This window comes from Erinaceus europaeus, chromosome 10, assembly GCF_950295315.1.
Source record: "Erinaceus europaeus chromosome 10, mEriEur2.1, whole genome shotgun sequence".
NCBI classification, from domain to species: Eukaryota; Metazoa; Chordata; class Mammalia; order Eulipotyphla; family Erinaceidae; genus Erinaceus; species Erinaceus europaeus.
This window is the reverse complement of record NC_080171.1, coordinates 82,498,502-82,516,893: the sequence shown is the minus strand read 5'-3', so window position 1 is coordinate 82,516,893 and position 18,392 is coordinate 82,498,502. Positions and strand designations below refer to the sequence as shown.

The 18,392-nt window shown below is 40.1% G+C and overlaps 1 protein-coding gene across 23 annotated transcripts in view; it reads right to left on the bottom strand.

Annotated features, from left to right (window-relative positions):
* The window catches only part of ZNF618 (zinc finger protein 618), a 244,126-nt gene that overhangs the window by 136,666 nt on the left and 89,068 nt on the right, over positions 1–18,392 (bottom strand). For 13 of the 23 annotated variants that reach the window (XM_060200001.1, XM_060200003.1, XM_060200002.1 and 10 more), the window contains exon 1: positions 7,783–7,845. The exons of 9 other annotated variants lie outside the window; for them this stretch is intronic. In XM_060200001.1, coding sequence (XP_060055984.1) covers positions 7,783–7,830 — 48 coding nt within the window. In that variant the 5' untranslated portion in view covers positions 7,831–7,845. Of the gene's footprint in view, positions 1–7,782; positions 7,846–18,392 lie in introns of those variants that run through there. One more of the 23 variants, XM_060200015.1, reaches the window with a different exon arrangement.

Below are 18,392 nucleotides of genomic sequence, written 5' to 3'. Positions count from 1 at the left end.
CTGCCATTCTGGCAGTTTTGTCAAGAACAAGATGGCAACCAACAGGACGACTTAAGAGTCACCCTTCTCCCCCAAACTTCTTCAGGATTTCAAATGAAAATCATTGAAAAGTCTGAAGCTGCTGTGTCTTTCCTAAGCATCAGAAGTAAAGTTGTTATTAATATTAAAACATAACAAAAGAGCCATTACACTTGTTTTACTAGTCAAGGTAATCACTAAGTGCTTTGAGGAGACTTCATCCCTATCTGGAGGTTTCCTCATCAGAGCTGTTCTAGGCCCAAAAAGCAGAGAGAGAGAGACATGAAAGATTGGCACCAAACAAGGTCTCCAAAAGGTCTGACCTTAATTAATGGGTCAGAACTCGTGATTCAGTCCAATAGTCATTAAAAATTGGAGGAGGGATGTGACCACTTGGAAGGTTCTAGAAGGAGTCTAAGTATCAGGTCCTAAACTTGATAAATAGATATTTCAAGGAAACTAAAAGGGCTAAAGGGGTTTTCTATGGAAGTCACATAACTGTGAGTATATTACAGATAATATTTTGTACCACCTATGTACTCACTAGTATGGTGGTATACTAAGGACTTTATATACTCTTTTTTAAATTTTTATTATCTTTCTTTGATAGAGACAGTCAGAAATTGAGAGGAAGGGGGAAATAGAGGAGACAGGGATACCCGCAGTCCTGCTTCACCACTCATGAAGCTTCCCCCCTGCAGGTGAAGACTGAGGTTCTTAAAAATTGTGTATTATAACATATGTTCTCAACCAGGTGTGCCACCACCCGGCCTCTTTATATACTTTTTTATTTAATGTGGCATTGAAGAATTAATCCAGGGGGCTGGGCGGAGGTGCACTGGGTTAAGCGCACATAGTACAAAGCATAAGGATCCTGGTTCAAGCCTTCAGCTCCCCACCTGTAGAGAGGTTGCTTCACAAGCAGTGAAGCAGGTCTGCAGATGTCCATCTTTCTCTCTCCCTCTCTATCTTCCCCTCCCATCTCAATTTCTCTGTGTCCTATCAAAGAAAAAAAGATAGCCACAGGAGCAGTGGATTCATAGTGTAGGCACTAAGCCCCAGCAAAAACCTTGGAGGCAATTAAAAAAATAAAAGTAATTAATCCAGGATATCACACATGCATGGTACTGCTGAGTCGAATTTTTTACTTTGTATTTTTAAAAGAGAGAAAGGCCAAAGCACCAATCCTCCATCCATGGAGATTCACCCATTTTTAGACTTGGTACTGCTCATGGTACTTATATATGGTGCTGAGTCAAACGTAGGACCTCAAACATTGAAGACAGAACTATTACTAAGTCATCTCCCAGGCTCTCTTAACCCTGAATAATGTTCTGGGGTAGGTAATCTATATTTCAGTTGTGTAGATAAAGACCATATGTATCTCATTCAAGTGGAGAAGCCCAGGTTCAAATCTAGCTCTGACACTCAAATATTCTCCCCAACTAAACAGAGGATATAGGTATGATAATAGGTCCCAGGACAGATTCTTTGTCAAAAGAGCCAAATGGTCATAAATTTCCTTCATTCTCCATACCTTCCTCTGAACTACACACTCAATGTAGACAGTTTGAGTGACAGATGATGCAGGAAAACACTGGGTCTCCAATTGGAAGAAGAGAGGCAAGAGGTCATTACTGTAATAATGAAACAGAACAAGCCTCATAGAGGGTTTGGGAGGTGGCTTGCAGGATAGAGTAACTGCTTCCCTTGCATGATGCCATCCGTTTGAGCACTGGCACTATATGAAAACACAAAAGACAGAGACAAGGGAAACCCCATGAATGATGGAGTAGTGATATTCATATTCTCTCTCTCCTTCTCTCTCCTTCTCTCTCTCTCTCTCTCCCCTCTCTCCTTCTCTCTCTCCTTCTCTCTCTCTCTCCCCTCTCTCCTTCTCTCTCTCTCTCTCTCTCCTCTCTCCTCTCACCTCTCACCTCTAATAAAAACAAAATTTTATATACTGGCCTTGGGAGGTGGCCCAATGGCAGAGCAGATGCATATGACTGTGGGTCTGATATCTAGCATCACATTTAAAGAAAACAGGGGTGATTAAAGAACCACAGGTAAAAGGAGGAGGCAGACCTTCCCAGAGCTATGCAAAATGAAATGAATGGCTCACAAAGAAGAACTAACTGTGTCCAATCACTGGAAACAAGAGGCACCTAACCAGGAACCCTGTAATGTGAACAAGAGTTGAAAAGGTCCTGCTGGACAACCAACCACAGATGCCCCCCCTCTTTTTATTCTTATTCTTATTTCTTTATTGGAGGAGTGATGTTGTACAGTCGACAACAAATACAATAGTTTTCACATGCATAACATTTCCTAGTTTTCCCCATAACAATACAACCCCCACTAGGTCCTTTGCCATCATGTTCTAGGACCTGAACCCTCCCCCGCCAGCCCACCCCAGAGTCTTTTACTTTGGTGCAATACAGCAACTCCAGTCTAGGTTCTACTTAAAAGTTTTTTCTTCTGATCTTGTTTTTCAACTTCTGCCTATGAGTGAGATCATCCCATATTCATCCTTCTGTTTCTGACTTATCTCACTTAAGAGGATTTCTTCAATCTCCATCCAAGATGAGGTGAAGAAGGCAAATCACCATTTTTAATAGCTGAGTAGTATTCCATTGTGTGTATATACCACAACTTGCTCAGCCACTCATTTGTTGTTGGACACCTGGGTTGTTTCCAGGTTTTGGCTATTACAAATTGTGCTGCTATGATCATAGGTATACACAAATCTTTTTGAATGGGTGTGTTTGGTTCCTTAGGATATATCCCCAGGAGACGAATTGCAGGGCCAATTACAAAGAAGACTAAGGCAAGAATAAACCAATAGGAGTACATCAAATTAAAAAGATTCTACACAACAAAAGAAATCACTACCCAAACAAAAATACCCCTCACAGAATGGGAGATCTTTACATGCCATACACAAATGCCCCTTTTCAGCTCAGTGTGTACTGGTTAAGTCCACAGATGTGAGCCTGCCAGCTTACAAACTACCATTTACACAGCATGTAAGCACAGTCTCCCTGGCAAGGGGTATTTTCACACCCTGCTTCAGACCGGAGGGAATTGAAGTGCACAGATTCATTCCTTGGCCCACAGTCATTAGAGAAATGGATAAGGTTGTGAGGATGATTAACATCCCAGCTTGCCCTCCCCACCCTGCATAAGTAATTACACACTAGGTCAGATCTGGGGTCCCTCCCTCTAGGTACCAGGTCTGCAATGGGAGGATTGACAGTGAGATATCTTAAGGGAGGGACAAGCTAGCTGGCTCTGTGAGCTTACCTGAAGTCCCACAACTCACTGCTCCTTGGAAAACAGCTTCTAGACTTGTCACCTATAAATTGCCTGAATTTCTTTTGTTAAGGTTTTTCCCTACTTAACTAATTACTTCGCCTGCTTCTCTGCCCCACTCCCCCGTAAATTTAATTATCCTGCTATGTGACCTTGGGTTAGATAAACCAGTGCACCTTTTCAAACTCAGTTTCTTTCTCTGTAAAATGAGAGTGGGCTCTCATCTCTCAGAGCACTAACTGTAAGGCTTTGCATTTGATGGTGACTTTTCCGTCTGCCTCAGCCGAAGCTCCCCAGAGGCCCAGACCCTCCTGTGCTGAATGGCTCTCAGTCTTGAGTCTGCAGTTTGGACTCTGGAGGCTTTATCTGAGATTAAAAAAAAAAAAGGCAGAACAACCTAACTTGGCAAGTCACCCCTTGTCCCCAGAGGATCCCCAAAACTCGAAATTTGCCCCTGGCATTTCAAGGGAGCTGCCATGTAGGAGAGACTCCAGATCAGGGGCTGGATAAAGAGCAGAAGCATGAGGCTGAAATTGTAATAATAATAACTGACATTTATATCACGCCTTTCATCCCCAAATCCCAAATTAATTAACTTTTTACGAGACATTTTTAAACTAGTGCCATTTAATAAAATTCTATTAGGAGAAGCCTTTTTTTTTTCTCCCCAGCCCTATATTTTTATTAACAGCCACCAAAAATATAATTTATAGGCAACCAAAAGTCAGTGCAGAGGCAAGAAGAGAGAGGCTGCCTCTGCTGAGAAGAAAGCAGGAGATCCAGTGCTGGCCACAGGGACTGATCCATGGCTTCCATGTTAGGGTCATCTGTTCGGGTGGAGGGGATGCTCTATGTTCTCAGCCCTGCATCATTCATGTCAAATTTTCAGCCCTCAAATTTCTACAGTCACTGTAATAGTTGCTGTGAATAAAACAAGCGAACAAAGCATGCATTCTTGGGGTGTGTGATCTAATGGGTATAGTGAAGGGTCAAATGATTATCTCACCAATAACTGGGATATTATTTTGGAAGGTGCTAAGAAGAAAGAGATCCCTGGGAGTCAGGCTATAGCTCAGCGGGTTAAGCACAGGTGGAGCAAAGAACAAGGACCGGCATAAGGATCCCGGTTCGAGCCCCCGGCTCCCCACCTGCAGGAGAGTCGCTACACAAGTGGTGAAGCAGGTCTGCAGGTGTCTATCTTTCTCTCCTCCTCTTTGTCTCACTCTCCTCTCTCCATTTCTCTCTGTCCTATCCAACAATGATGACATCAGTAACTACAACAATAAAACAACAAGGGCAAAAAAAAAAAAGGAATAAATAAATATTTAAAAAAAGAAAGAGATCCCTTCCTTTCCCTCATCCATAGCATGGAAATATAATCTAATCAGAAACCAGGGGAAAGTCAGTCAGAAAAAAAATCCCTAAATACATATCACTTAACCTAAAAACTAGGGGGGCAAGTGGTTGTGTATCTGGCTGGGCACACACATTATCAAGCACAAGGACCTAGGTTCAAGCTTCCAGTCTTCACCTGCAGGGGTGGAGTTTCACAAGCAGTGAAGCAGTGTTGCAGATGTCTCTCTTTCTCTTTATCTCCCTTTCGCTCTCAATTTCTCTCTGTCCTATCAAAATAAGATATATTATATATATATATTAAATGTTTATTTATTCCCTTTTGTTGCCCTTGTTGTTTTATTGTTGTAGTTATTATTGTCGTCGTTGTTAAATAGGACAAAGAGAAAAGGAGAGAGGAGGGGAAGAGAAAGATAGACACCTGCAGACCTGCTTCTCTGCTTGTGAAGCAACTCCCCTGCAGTTGGGGAGTCGGGGGCTCGAACCAAGATCCTTACGCTGGTCCTTGAGCTTTGTGTCAGGAGTGCTTAACCCGCTGAGCTACTGCCCAACTTCCATATATACATATATATATATTTAACCTGAAATAGGTTTGGTGTAAACCAGGTACGGAGAGAAGGTGGGAGAAGAGATACAATCCAGGCAGCAGGAGCAGCTCAGAGGCTACACGCTACTCGGTGTTTATGAACAAGGACAAGGCCAGTCTTGTGAGAAAGGGAAAAAGTGTGTGACACTGTGGTGAGGATAGGAGAAACAGGCCAGGTTACCATTCCTAGAGAATAGAGAGTTGACAGAGGCAGGAGATAAGACTTTTTTGGAGATAAGACATGCCCTTTTTAGTCACTGGTCTGTGGCTGGCCTGTGTGCTCTTCTGTATTGATGTAATATCACCCTTTATATGCAGCTGCTATATCCACAATGTCTAATACTATCACCGATAGTTATATGTGGCTACTGAGCATTTGAAATGTGGCCAATCCAAAGTGAAATATGCTTGCTATACATAGAAAACATATGCCAACTTCAAAAATCTTATACCAAAAAAATGGCTAACAGCTTAATAAGATCACAAGGTGAAATAACATTTTGCAGAGTGGGTTAAATATACTATTAATGTTAATTTCACATTAATTACTGTTCCTTTTTCCTTTTGACAGAAGCTACTAAATTTTTTTAAATTACATGTGTGGCTTACTTTATTTATATCTCTATGGACATGTCTGCATTATGTATTCAAGAACAATGGATTTTGAGAGCTGGATGGTGGTGCACATGGTTGAGGATACACATTAACATGCCTAAGGACCCAGGTTTAAGCCCCCACTGCCTGACTGCAGAGAGGAAGCTTCACAAGTGGTGAAGCAGTGCTGCAGGCATCTCTCTTTCTCTCCCTCTCTCTCTCACCACCCCTCTCTCTCCTCTTCCCCTCTCAATTTCTCTCTGTCCTATCAAATGAAAAGGGGAAAAATGGCCACCAAGAACAGCGGATTCATTGTTCAGGTTCTAAGACCGAGATATAACTCTAGTGCCAATAAAAACAAATACATTTTTTAAAAATAAAAGAATGATTTTTTTCTGACCACAGTACACAGTTCTCCAGAGACCTGTCACATTCAAGTCTCAAATGCTATCACTGCAATTACCTTCACAGGCCAAGAACCAAGAATTTTAAATAAAATAATTATCCACTTTAGGGAGAAATTGAGTACTCACTGCTACTGTGGCTAGTTTACGATATATATAATAAATATAAGGTCACATTTATGGGTTCATCCTTTTTCCAATAAACCAGAAGAGGAAAGTGGGAAAGGCAGAAATTTCATATGGATCAGAACTATGCAGAGTGGGAACCAAGGGGCAATGAAAGAGATCTCTCCCCTCATCCATAGCAGGTAAATATAATTTAATCAGAAACTAGGGGTAAGTCAGTTAGGAAAAAAAAAAAAATCCTAAGGGCCAGGCGGTGGTGCACCTAGTTGAGTATACATGTTATAATGCATAAGGATGTGGGTTCAAGCCCCCAGTCCTCACCTGCAGGGGGAAAGCTTTGTGAATCTCTTTGTTTCTCTCCTACTGTAACTCCTCCTTCCTCTTGATTTCTGACTTTGTCCAATAAATACATAATAATTTATTTCTGTTTCTATCCAATAAATACACAATTCTCTCTTTCTTTTTACTGTATTTTTTAATTGGATAGGACAGAGAGAATTTGAAAAGGGAGAAGGAGACAGAAAGGGAGACAGAAACACAGACCTACTTCACCACTCGTGAAATGTCCCCTCTGCAGGAGGGGCGTGGGGAGGCTCAAACTCTGGTCTTTGTGCATGGTAACATGTGCGCTTAGCCAGGTGCACCACTGCCCACCCCGATAACCTAAAACTCTTTAGGCTCTCACTTCCTGAATTATACACTGTAAAATAAGGTTAGAAGATCAAGGTTCTCTAGAGGTGCCTGGACTCCTTTTTCAAAATCCAAGGCTGAGGTCTCCTTTCAGACAGTGACAATGAAACTGCCAGAACCAAACACAAGCTAAGGTCCTGAGATTCCCTTTCATCTTCTCTTCTCTGTTCCTTCACCAAATTCTACAAGCTAGTAACCTCAAGTGGGTTCTCTTGAGTTTTACATTATAATTTTTAATTAGTTGTCATTATCTGAAACCAGGAAATTTATTTATTTATCTTGAATAGAGACAGAGAGAAACTGAAAGGGAAGGGGGAAGGAGGGAGGGAGGAAATGGAAGGGAGGGAAGAAGGGAGGAAAAGAAACCTGCAGCATTGCTTCACCACTTGTGAAGCTTCCCCCCTTTAGGTGAGGACTAGGGGCTTGGCTTGAACCTGGGTCCTTGTGCATGGTAATGTATATACTCAAGCAGGTGTGCCACCATCCAGACCCCCAAATCAGAAAATTTTTATATAAAAACTTTTTTTTCACTGGACCTAACCATACTGGGCCCATGTTATAACATGGCCCCAGCCAGCTGTAGCTGTCAATGGTTTCCCTAAGGGGAATACAGCAGGTTCCCAACCCTACTGCATGTGAGCCTATGCCCTGCCCAGATGCATCCTAAATTCTGCCCACTCCAAGGTCCCAGACACATACCTGCCCAGAATGCCCTTTTCTCTCCTGTCCATGGTTAGTTCCTCTCATCCAACTCTGCCCAGACGACCTTAACCTTTCTTCCCTTCTCCAGTTATCCTAGGCTGGAGTAGATGGTACACTTAATCATACTCCCCTGTAGTAATATATTACTGTCCTGCTTCCCCTCAATTTGACTCTGAGCCACTGGAGAGCAAGGACTACACCCTGATTTTCACTTCTGTTTCAATAACAACAGGCAGAAAAGATGCTCAGAAAGTTTGTTGTGAACCATAAGAACACAAACATTATTTTCTTCCCAGATAATTTATTTTTCTGGTAATGTTTCTATGTGTACCAAGAATAATCATTCACTTGGTGACACCAAATTTGATATACACTTTTACCAGTTACCTCAGGGGTTAAAACAGATCATTCAAAATAGAAAATTATATGGAGTTTGGAATGACTTTGAACCCTAAATAGCTCTTTCTGTTGAGCAAACAAGAATTTCTTGCTTGCCCTTTTTGAAGTTGCCAGAGTCCTGTCTTGTTGCTATTAAAATGAAGTTTCACAGAGGTCTTAAAACCAGTTCTTCTTGTTTACCTGAAAGAACTGACTATCATTCAACCACAAATAAAGTCTTTTATAAAATAGTAAATGCAAGGAGTCCTGCCCAGTAAAACGAGAGCAATCATTTCTCCCATGCAGGGAAAAAAAAAAAAAAAAAAAAAAAACAGATTCATCTGCTATAGGCAAGATCAAGGGAAGTTTAAGTGAGTTTACAACCCACTAGAGAGAGGGGCATGAGATACAGAAGAGACCAGAGGGTATGTCAGCTACAGATCATGCATAAGGACATCTAACTGTCTATCAAAACAGACTCTTGTAGGCAGATGTACAGTTCTTTCTCTCTCACATGTTCAAGGTTGCATTGAACCTTTGAGTCATGCCTGCAACAAAAACACATTAGCCAGAAAGACCAAATACAATAGGAAAAAAAAAAACAAGAAAATAGTGGAGAAAAGATGGAGAAGGGGAGCAAAGACAAGACTTAATTAAGAAGATTCAGGAGTAAAATCTTCTCTTAAGCCATTCCTTTGTGTAAAGTAGAGAAAGATACATATACACGGTGGGGGGAGAGGGAGGACTATTACTTATAAACTTATCAAGCTCCACCATTTTGAGTAGGGAGACTTAGGGCCCAGATGAAGGTTTTAACTTACTCATCCTTCAAAGTCTAGCTCAAAAGTTCACTTCTTCATTCATTACTAATGGTTCCAAGGATTACAGAAAAAGCAGCTTATTGACTACAATTCTAGACACTGTCCTAAATGATTTGCCAATGGAAACTACTTCACTTCCCAACAACTCTTACGTCCTGCTGCATCTGCCTTCCAATCAGGCTGTTAGGGTCTCACTATCTCTACCCTGGAGGCCCAATACTCAGCTCTCCAGAGCTAAGATCAGAATAGAAATAGAAGCTCAACCTTTTTGAGCAAAAGACCCAAGTATGAAGAGAAGAAATGGGACAAGATGCCAGATAAAACATAAGGCTCTAAGTGCCAAAGGGATACCAGAGTGTCAGTCCTAGCATTAGGCTTCTCATCTGCAAGACCTGGCCCAAAAGACAAGGGTGCAAAAGACTACAAGGTTCTAAGAAAAAAGGATCTAAACTTAAAGCTTCTTCTCCTTAATATTTTCTCAGAAAAGGACTGGAACAGCCCCAGAATCTTTGTATAGCTGAAGAGGTTACTGCTTTTTTCCTCATTTGTGAATTATGAATTGGTTTTCTGAACATCATTAGAGGTAATAAATCCAAAATAAGACATCAAATAGAAGTTTAAAAAGAGAAGCAACCAAAAAAGAAAGAAAAACAGACTTTAATGTAAATAGTAACTACAGCTGTGATCAAGGTGGTCCTTACATGATACGCAGAAACATAATGCAGATTTTTCTTTAAACTTGGAAATAAAGCTCCACATATTAACCAAACACAAACTACATACACACATAAGTATTAAGTGCATTTAGAGGGGGAAACTGTCCAGGGCAATTATAGATACTAATTTATTTTTGCTCAAGTTTACATATTTTGCAGCAGACCAGGAAGGTGATCTAGCAGGCAGAGTGAATGTGTTCCTTACATGAGGCCCTGGGCTCAATCTTCAGCAGCCTGGAGATGCTTTGGTATATCTTCTTTCCCCTCACTCTCTCACCGCCCCTACCAGCACCATTTATAACTGGGCTAGGGTGGTGGTTCAGCAGTGGAATGCATGAGTGAGGTCCTGGATTAATTCAAACATGAGCAAGATCAGAGAAACAGGATTATGACTTTCCAAATCAGTGTGTGTGGGGGGGAGAAGCAGAAAAAAAAGAAAGAAAACTGAAAAAGGAAATTGAGAAAAGGGAAAAGTAGGAGCTAGAGCATGGTTCACAAGAAAAGGCACACGCCTCACCAGGATGCTGGCCAGGCTTCCCTGGATTGAAGACCCCACCAATGTGTCCTGGAGCTCAGCTTCCCCAGAGACACACCTTACTAGGGAAAGAGAGAGGCAGACTGGGAGTATGGACCGACCAGTCAACGCCCATGTTCAGCGGGGAAGCAATTACAGAAGCCAGACCTTCTACCTTCTGCAACCCTCAACGACCCTGGGTCCATGCTCCCAGAGGGCTAGAGAATGGGAAAGCTATCATGGGAGGGGGTGGGTTATGGGGATTGGGTGGTGGGAATTGTGTGGAGTTGTACCCCTCCTACCTTATGTTTTTGTTCATTAATCCTTTCTTAAATAAAAAATTTAAAAAAAAAAAAAGAAAAGGCACACGCCTTACGAAGAGTGAGTGCCTGAAGCCCAGCACCTTAAGACAGAACAACGATGGCACCAGGAGAGTTCCACACAGGGTAGACTAATGTGGAGGCGTCTCTCCCCTTTCTATCAAAAATTGAAAGGGATCAGAGAGACAGCCCATGGGACAGTGTGTGTGACTTGCCATGAGTGCAACCCAGTTTTCACACAGGAAAGTCAGGGTATCTCTAGCACTGCTGTCTTCTCTCCCTCCCTTGTCTATCTGAATGAGAGAAAGAGAGAAAGAGCTATCAGTCTAAGAGGAGTGAAGGTGAAGTTGCATATGTGCAAGACACAGCTCCACAATCAATCAATAGATGACTCAATCAGAAGACTGAGAAAATCAACCAAGGGTAGGTAGGCAGTGATAACTTATATGCATGAAACGTCAGAGATACACTTTGTTTTATTTATTTATTTATTTATTTTTTACCAGAGCACTGTTCAGCTCTGGCTTATGGTGGTGCGGGGGATTGAACCTAGAACTTTGGCGCCTCAGGCATGAGAGTCTGTTTTAATAACCATTATGCTATCTACCCTCCACCCAATATACTTTGTTTTAATGGGGAGCAGGGGAGATTAAACAAAATCATGGCAATCCAACATAGAGCAACAGAACCACTGTAATAAAAACCAGAAAACAAAAAAGATGGCAGAAAAAAGCTAAAACTTATATAATCAATCCCAATGCACCAATGTATATGGATGGTATATATAGTTTCTATTTTCTATTTTATTATCTTTATTTATTTATTTGATAGAGACAGCCAGAAATTGAGAGGGAAGGGGGAGATAGGGAGATAGAGATACCTACATACCTGCTCCACAACTCATGAAGCTTTCCCCCTGCAGATGGGGACCACCGGCTTGAACCTAGGCTAGGTCTACGCCCATTGTAACACGTGCACTCAATCAGATGCACTGCCACCCACCTCAAGTATATGTAGTTTCCTACTTAAAAAAAAAATAATGTTCCATATAATTGAGGAAAGTTGGACAAAAGGTAGAAGCAAAATCTGTATATTTGCAAGAACATATGCAGTCTTAAATTAATAAAAAATAAAAATGTATTTTTAAATAAGGTAATAAAATGATAGCAGGCATACTTCACAAACAGAAGAAATTTAACAGGTTTAAAGGCAAAAAAATTAAATAAAGAAGAATTATGAAGGACAAGAAGATTTTTTAATTGATGTAAAATTCAACCAAAAAAAATCCAATAATGAATATATATATATATATATATATATCCATAAAACACAGAGAGCAGAAACTGTTGAAAATACAAAGAGAAATGGAAAAACAATCATATTTTCCAAAAGCATACTTCCCAGAAGTGGACAGATCATTTTTATTTCTTTTAGTGAGAGAATAAAGGAATTAAAAAACAAAATTAAAAAATAAAAAAACACAATTAACCAACTTGATATATTTTATATGTACTTATAAAACAATGCACATATTTAAAAAAACATGGAACAATTACAAAATGATCATGTGATAGACCGCAAATAATTTTTTAATTAGAAATTACAAGGTCACATTCTCTGACCACGAAGCAATAAAACTAAAAATTAAACAAAAAAGGGAGCCACAAAAAATTTAACTACTTGGAAATGTAACCCAAAGGTTATTTAGGGGAGTATTTTTTTAAAAAGAAATTAAAACAAACTACAGACTGTTTTAAAATGAACAATGAGAGCACTATATAGCATGACCCATGGGATATTCCAAAGGAGTCATTTGAAAAAGAAATAAAAAGAAAAAAATCAACATAAACCAAAAGAAAGTAGAAAATGGAAAAAAATTATAAGTTCAAGAAGTAAAAATGACTCAATAATAAAAGAGAGAGCAAGTTCTTTGAAACAGTCAATAATTACCCCCACCTACTTTCTTCCCCTGCCCCAGACAATATAAAGTAAATTTAAATAAGTACAGAAAAGGAAGGAAAAGGGGTAAGAAATGCTTTACATTAATATATTAAATATATATAAAATAGATTAGTTTTTAAGATAAGACTATCCAAACTGACTTGAGGAGACCAAAAACTTGAGGAGATAAATAGAGGAAAAATTTGAATTATAAAACTATAAAAAATGTGCAAATAATTCAACTGGAAATTTCCACCAAGTCCTCAATACAGATTATGTTTTCTAAATTACAGGAAGGATGAGAGCAACCCAATTATTTTTATAAAGCCAACATTTTCCTAGTAAAACTGGGCAGGGATAATTTAAGAGACAAAATAATAAATAAACTTTACATAGGTGCACATCCAAAAGTTGAGTAAATGTTAGCAAATAAGACATAACACTAATGTCTAAATAAGTATACACTAGATATGATTACAGAACTCCCAGAAATATCAGCCTAGGTCTTCTAGAATTAAAAAATAAATAACTATGCAGCTATTAAGAACAATGAACCCACCTTCTCTGACCCCTCTTGGACTGAGCTAGAAGGAATTATGTTAAGTGAGTTAAGTCAGAAAGATAAAGATGAGTATGGGATGATCCCACTCATCAACAGAAGTTGAGAAAGAAGAACAGAAAGGGAAATTAAAAGCAGATCTGATTAAATGGAGAGTAGGGCACCAAAGTAAAAACCCTGTGGTGAGGGGGAGGATGGACATTCGGCTTCCGGGGTGGTGGGGAGGGCGGGGATGGGGGTGTGGGATGGGACACAGTCTTTTGGTGGTGGGAATGGTGTTTATGTACACTCCTATTAAAGTGTAGTCATATAAATCACTATTTAATTAATATGAGAGGGGAAAAATTGGTTGTATGTCTCAAACTTTTTAAAACACAGACTGAGTCTTTTTAATACATAGGCTGAGTCTTTGATATGCTGGCTCTCTCAAAAGTAAGTAGAACAGAAGCAACTGGTGGCACAGCTATATACAAGATGCTGTGTATTATACAGCAAACCCTAACAAAGGGACTTTTCAGAGTTAACCCAATTACCAAATAATGTGATGATAACAATAACTATCCATTGTCTTCTTGAACCCTAAGACAGCAGGAACCTCACATTTCCACTATAGAGCCTATATTTCCCCCAGTCCTGGAACCTTAGGGTGGGGTGCACCTTCCTGCATATTTCTCTCAATTCATATCAAATAATATTGCATCCACCGATCACAACCTAATTAATGCAACAAGCGCTACCCCAGCATGCTTCATCTCAGACTGTGTCCAGAGACTTCAGGTGTGGAATGACAACCCTTCAGCTTCATTACTCGGGTGAGACCGTTCCTTTCATAGTATTCTCTAATTCCATTCCAGGTGGTCCACTTCCTAATAAAGTCCCCACACCTAGATATAGACCAGGTCCCCTGAGATAGAGCATATGTTCACACGTAACTATAAAGCAGGGCAAAATATATACCTGAAAGCAGAAGTACAAAAGAGTCTGCAGTGAGTACCCCCCAACATTTCATCTGCACTATTCCAGCCTTTAGGTGCATGAGTGGTCAACAATTTGTTTGGCTTTGTATGTTAACTCTCTTTTCAGCCACCAGGTTCCGGATGCCAGCATGATGCAGACCAGACTTCTCTGGACTGACGACCCCACCAATGTATGCTGGAGCCCTGCTTCCCCAGAGCCCCACACTACTAGGGAAAGAGAGAGGCAGACTGAGAGTATGGACCGACCAGTCAACGTCCATGTTGAGCCGGGAAGCAATTACAGAAGCCAGACCTTCTACCTTCTGCAAGCCACAAAGACACTGGGTCCATGCTCCCAGAGGGATAGAGAATGGGAAAGCTATCAGGGCAGGGGATGGGATATGGAGATTGGTTAGTGGGAATTGTGTGGAGTAGTACCCCTCCTATTTTGTTAATGTCTCTTTTCTTAAAAAAAAAATTAAATATTCAAAAATAAATAACCAATTACTAGAAACTTGCTAATACTCCCCCCTCTAAAAGGTTATCACTCAAAAATTTCACTCCAACAAGTAATATATAATGTCTGGACTACTCCAGTTAATGTCAGGAATAACTAAGAATGGCTAATATCACTACCTTATTATTCAAAATTATTGTAGAAATTGTTCCAAGTAAAAAGACTAAAAGAGAGAGAAACACTATCAGAAAGGAAGAGTAAAACCTGCCATTATTTTAAGATGAAAATGTTCACATGAAAAATCCAAGATACTCAACTAAAAAACTATTAGAACAAAAGAGAATTTTAAAAATTCAACAAATAAAGGCTGAACATTTGCAAATCAATTGCTTTCCTACACCACATGTGTCTGGCACCATATGGTGCATGCAACTAGTTAAGCACACACATTACGGTGTGCAAGGACCAGGGTTCAAGCCCCCAGTTTCCACCTGCAAGGGGAAAGCTTCACACGTGGTGAAGTAGGGTTACAGGTGTCTCTCTCTCTGTTTCCCTCTCTATCTCCCCTTCCCTTCTCAATTTCTTTATCTATCAAATAATAAATAATTTTTTAAACATATATTAAAAAAGAAACTAAATAAAATAATTTTTAAATCATTACAAAATATAATGAATGAATGAATGAATCATTACAAAATATAATGAATATAAGAATTCCATTCCTTTAAGTAACACAGCTATAGCACAACAAGCAAAAGATGAATTAAGAAAGGTACTTAATTTATAAGACTACAACACTTTTCTAAAAAATATCAAAGACAGGGCCAGGCAGCACCTGGTTAAGCGCTCACATTACAGTGCTCAAGGACCCGAGTTCAAGCCCTTGGTCCCCACCTGCAGGGGGAAAGCTTCACAAGTGGTGAAGCAGGGCTGCAGGTGTCTCTCTGTCTATCTCCCCCTCTCCTCTCCATTTCTCTGTGTCTATCCAATAATAAATAAATAAATATCTTTGAAAAATAAAAAAAAAATTATATATATATGTCAAAGACTACTTGGATGATGAACTCACTAAAACCATGCCCCCAAAGAGGTGACCAGACAGAGCCTGGGGGGGGGGGGAAGGGAATCTAAAATTCAAAATTTAAGGGGGCCAGATGATAGCACACCTGGCTAAGTGCACAAATTACAGTGTGCAAGGATCGAGGTTCAAGACCCTGGCCCCATCTCAGGGGGAAAGCTTCACGAGTGGTAAAGCAGAGCTGCAAGTGTCTCTCTGTCTGTTTCCCTATCTCCCATTCCCCTCTCAAATTCACTCTGTCTCTATCCAAAAAAATAATTTGGGCTGACCTTAACTATCATGCTCTGAATTTGGAAAAATAAAGGAATACCTATGAAAGACTACTCGTTTCCCTACCTATTTTTCTTATCTTTTAAAATACAGTACTTTATGTTTTTTATTATTTTAAAAATATTTTCTTGTTTTATATTACTGAGAAGGCAAGATGCAGAGAAAGATACCAGAGTACTGCCCAGCTCTGGTTTATAGTGGTACTGGGGGGTTGAACCTGGGACTTTGGAGCTTCAGGCATGAAAGTCTTTTTGCATAACAATTATGCTAGCTCCCTAGCTCTTCCCACACATTTCTGTTGGCCTTGTCCTTGATAATCTGTGAGGCCCTAGGAGGTGGCTCAGTTCTAGGGCTTAGAATTTGTATGAAATTGGCACAGTGCTTATTGGAGTGTTAGTGTGGCATGTTCTCTCTCATTTTCTCTCTCTTATTTAATGATGGGTTTTTTGTTTATTTTTTAAAGAACCTCTAAAGACCTCCTCTAGACTTTTGGTCTATAAAAATTCAGAAGGGCTTATCAGGATCCAGAAGGAAGAAACATCCCAAGGCTTCAGACCGCTTGTCCCTAAATTCAGAGCATGATTATTTAAAAATTTCCTTTAAGTTATGAGATATAGATATTATATAGAAATGAAATTAGAGGAGAAAACTTGGAGAATACCCCCCACCACCACCACCAAGGGCCCTGGAAAATTTCCAAAAGCTAGTGCCTGAGTTTTTAGTCCCCTAACCCTTCGACACATACAAATGTGTCTGTACCCCCCTTTTCTGAAGGGGTTGAGTAATAATAACTCCTGCCTCCACTATGGATTCAAATGGCTACTGGGACATGAGCATAATTAGCATAGGCTGACATCGGCTGGATGAGCATACTATAGACAAACACAAATGCACAAAGGATTGTGGGTTTACAGGAAGTCATTTAAGCAAGCATCTGGCAAAGTTGTTCCTGCTCTCAGTTCTTGTCTGAGCTCTCTGTTCCTGATGCCCTTGCCTGCTCTCCTCATTGGACCTTCCATGCTGCTTCTCCCATGTAGCCGAGTTCTGGTAACATGGACTCATGGCTCCTGCCATCATGACTAGCCTATCTTTGCCCCATTTGCCTATTTTGTTGTCATGGTTTTTACACATCTGAATAACATCAATATAATAAACCTCCCTTTTGTTAAATCTCAGACAAAAAGCATGAAACTTTTTTTTATTTTTCTGCCTCCTGGGTTATCGCCAAAGCTTGGTGCCTACACTACGAATCCACTGCTCCTATAGGTCTTTTTTCCCATTTTGTTGCCCTTATTGTTATTGCTGTTGTTGTTGGACAAGAGAGAGAGAAAGACGAGGGGAAGACAGAGGAGGGGAAAGAACGACAGACACCTAAAGACCTGCTTCATCGCCTGTGAAGCAACCCCCCTGCAGGTGGGGAGCTGGGGGCTCAAACTGGGGTCCTTTTGTCTGTTGTTGTGCTTTGCACCATGTGCACTTAACCTGCTGCACTACCGCCCAGCCCCCAAAGCTTTTAATTACAATAAATGATAATAAGCAAACCATTGATGCCGAAGCTGGTATGACAGTGTTTGGCTTTCCATGGTACTGACCCTTGTATAGCTTCAACATGTTTATAGATGGAAAGACTTAAAATCCCAAATCATTTAGTCTAAAATTAATCTATAAATTAAGTGTGGTTCCCCCAAAAAATTCCAGAAAACTTTCTGGAATTTTATAAGGAGGTCATATAAGGGCTCCACAAACTTTAGGGAGTCAGGTGGTGGCACACCTGGTTGAGCGCATATTCTACCATGCACAAGGATCTGGGTTCAGACACACAGTCCTCCCTCAGGGGGAGAAACTTCATAAGTGAAGCCATGTTGCAGGAATCAGTCTCTCTCTCTCTCTCTCTCTCCTTCCATCCTTCCCTATCTCTCCTTTCCATCTCAGTTTCTTTCTGTGTCTATCCAATAAATTAATCAATTACTATATTTTTAAAAGGAGCTATATACTTTAAAAAAGAATAACATATGCTATCAGTAGGGAAGTATAATAATTAAAAAAGCTAAAAATGTCACACAGTTAGGCAAACTGATCAACTGAAAAGACTAAGACATTTAGAAACAAAACCACAGATATATGAACATTTAGAAAATTATGAATGTGATTTCAATTTAGCATAAAAAGGATATGCTAGTAAATATGCAATCACACCTCTTGACATGATGAACTGAGAGGGCCACTGCATCACTGTTAGGCATTACTGCAAAAGATGCTTACATTAAATCTAACAGTAAACATCAGACAAACCCAAATTGAGGGACATCCTAAAATAACCTGCCCCATACTCCAATATTGTCAAGGTCATAAAAGACAAAGAAAGACTGAGGGCTTAGGAGAGAGAGTAACTGAAAGCAGCAGTAATCAGGATTTTTTAAAATTTTATATTTATTTATTTTCCTTTGTTTTTTATTGTTGTTGTAGTTATTATTGTTGTTGTTGTTACTGATGTCATCGTTGTTAGATAGGACAGAGAGACATGGAGAGCGGACGGGAAGACAGAGGCGGGAAGAGAAAGACAGACACCTGCAGACCTGCTTCACCACCTGTGAAGG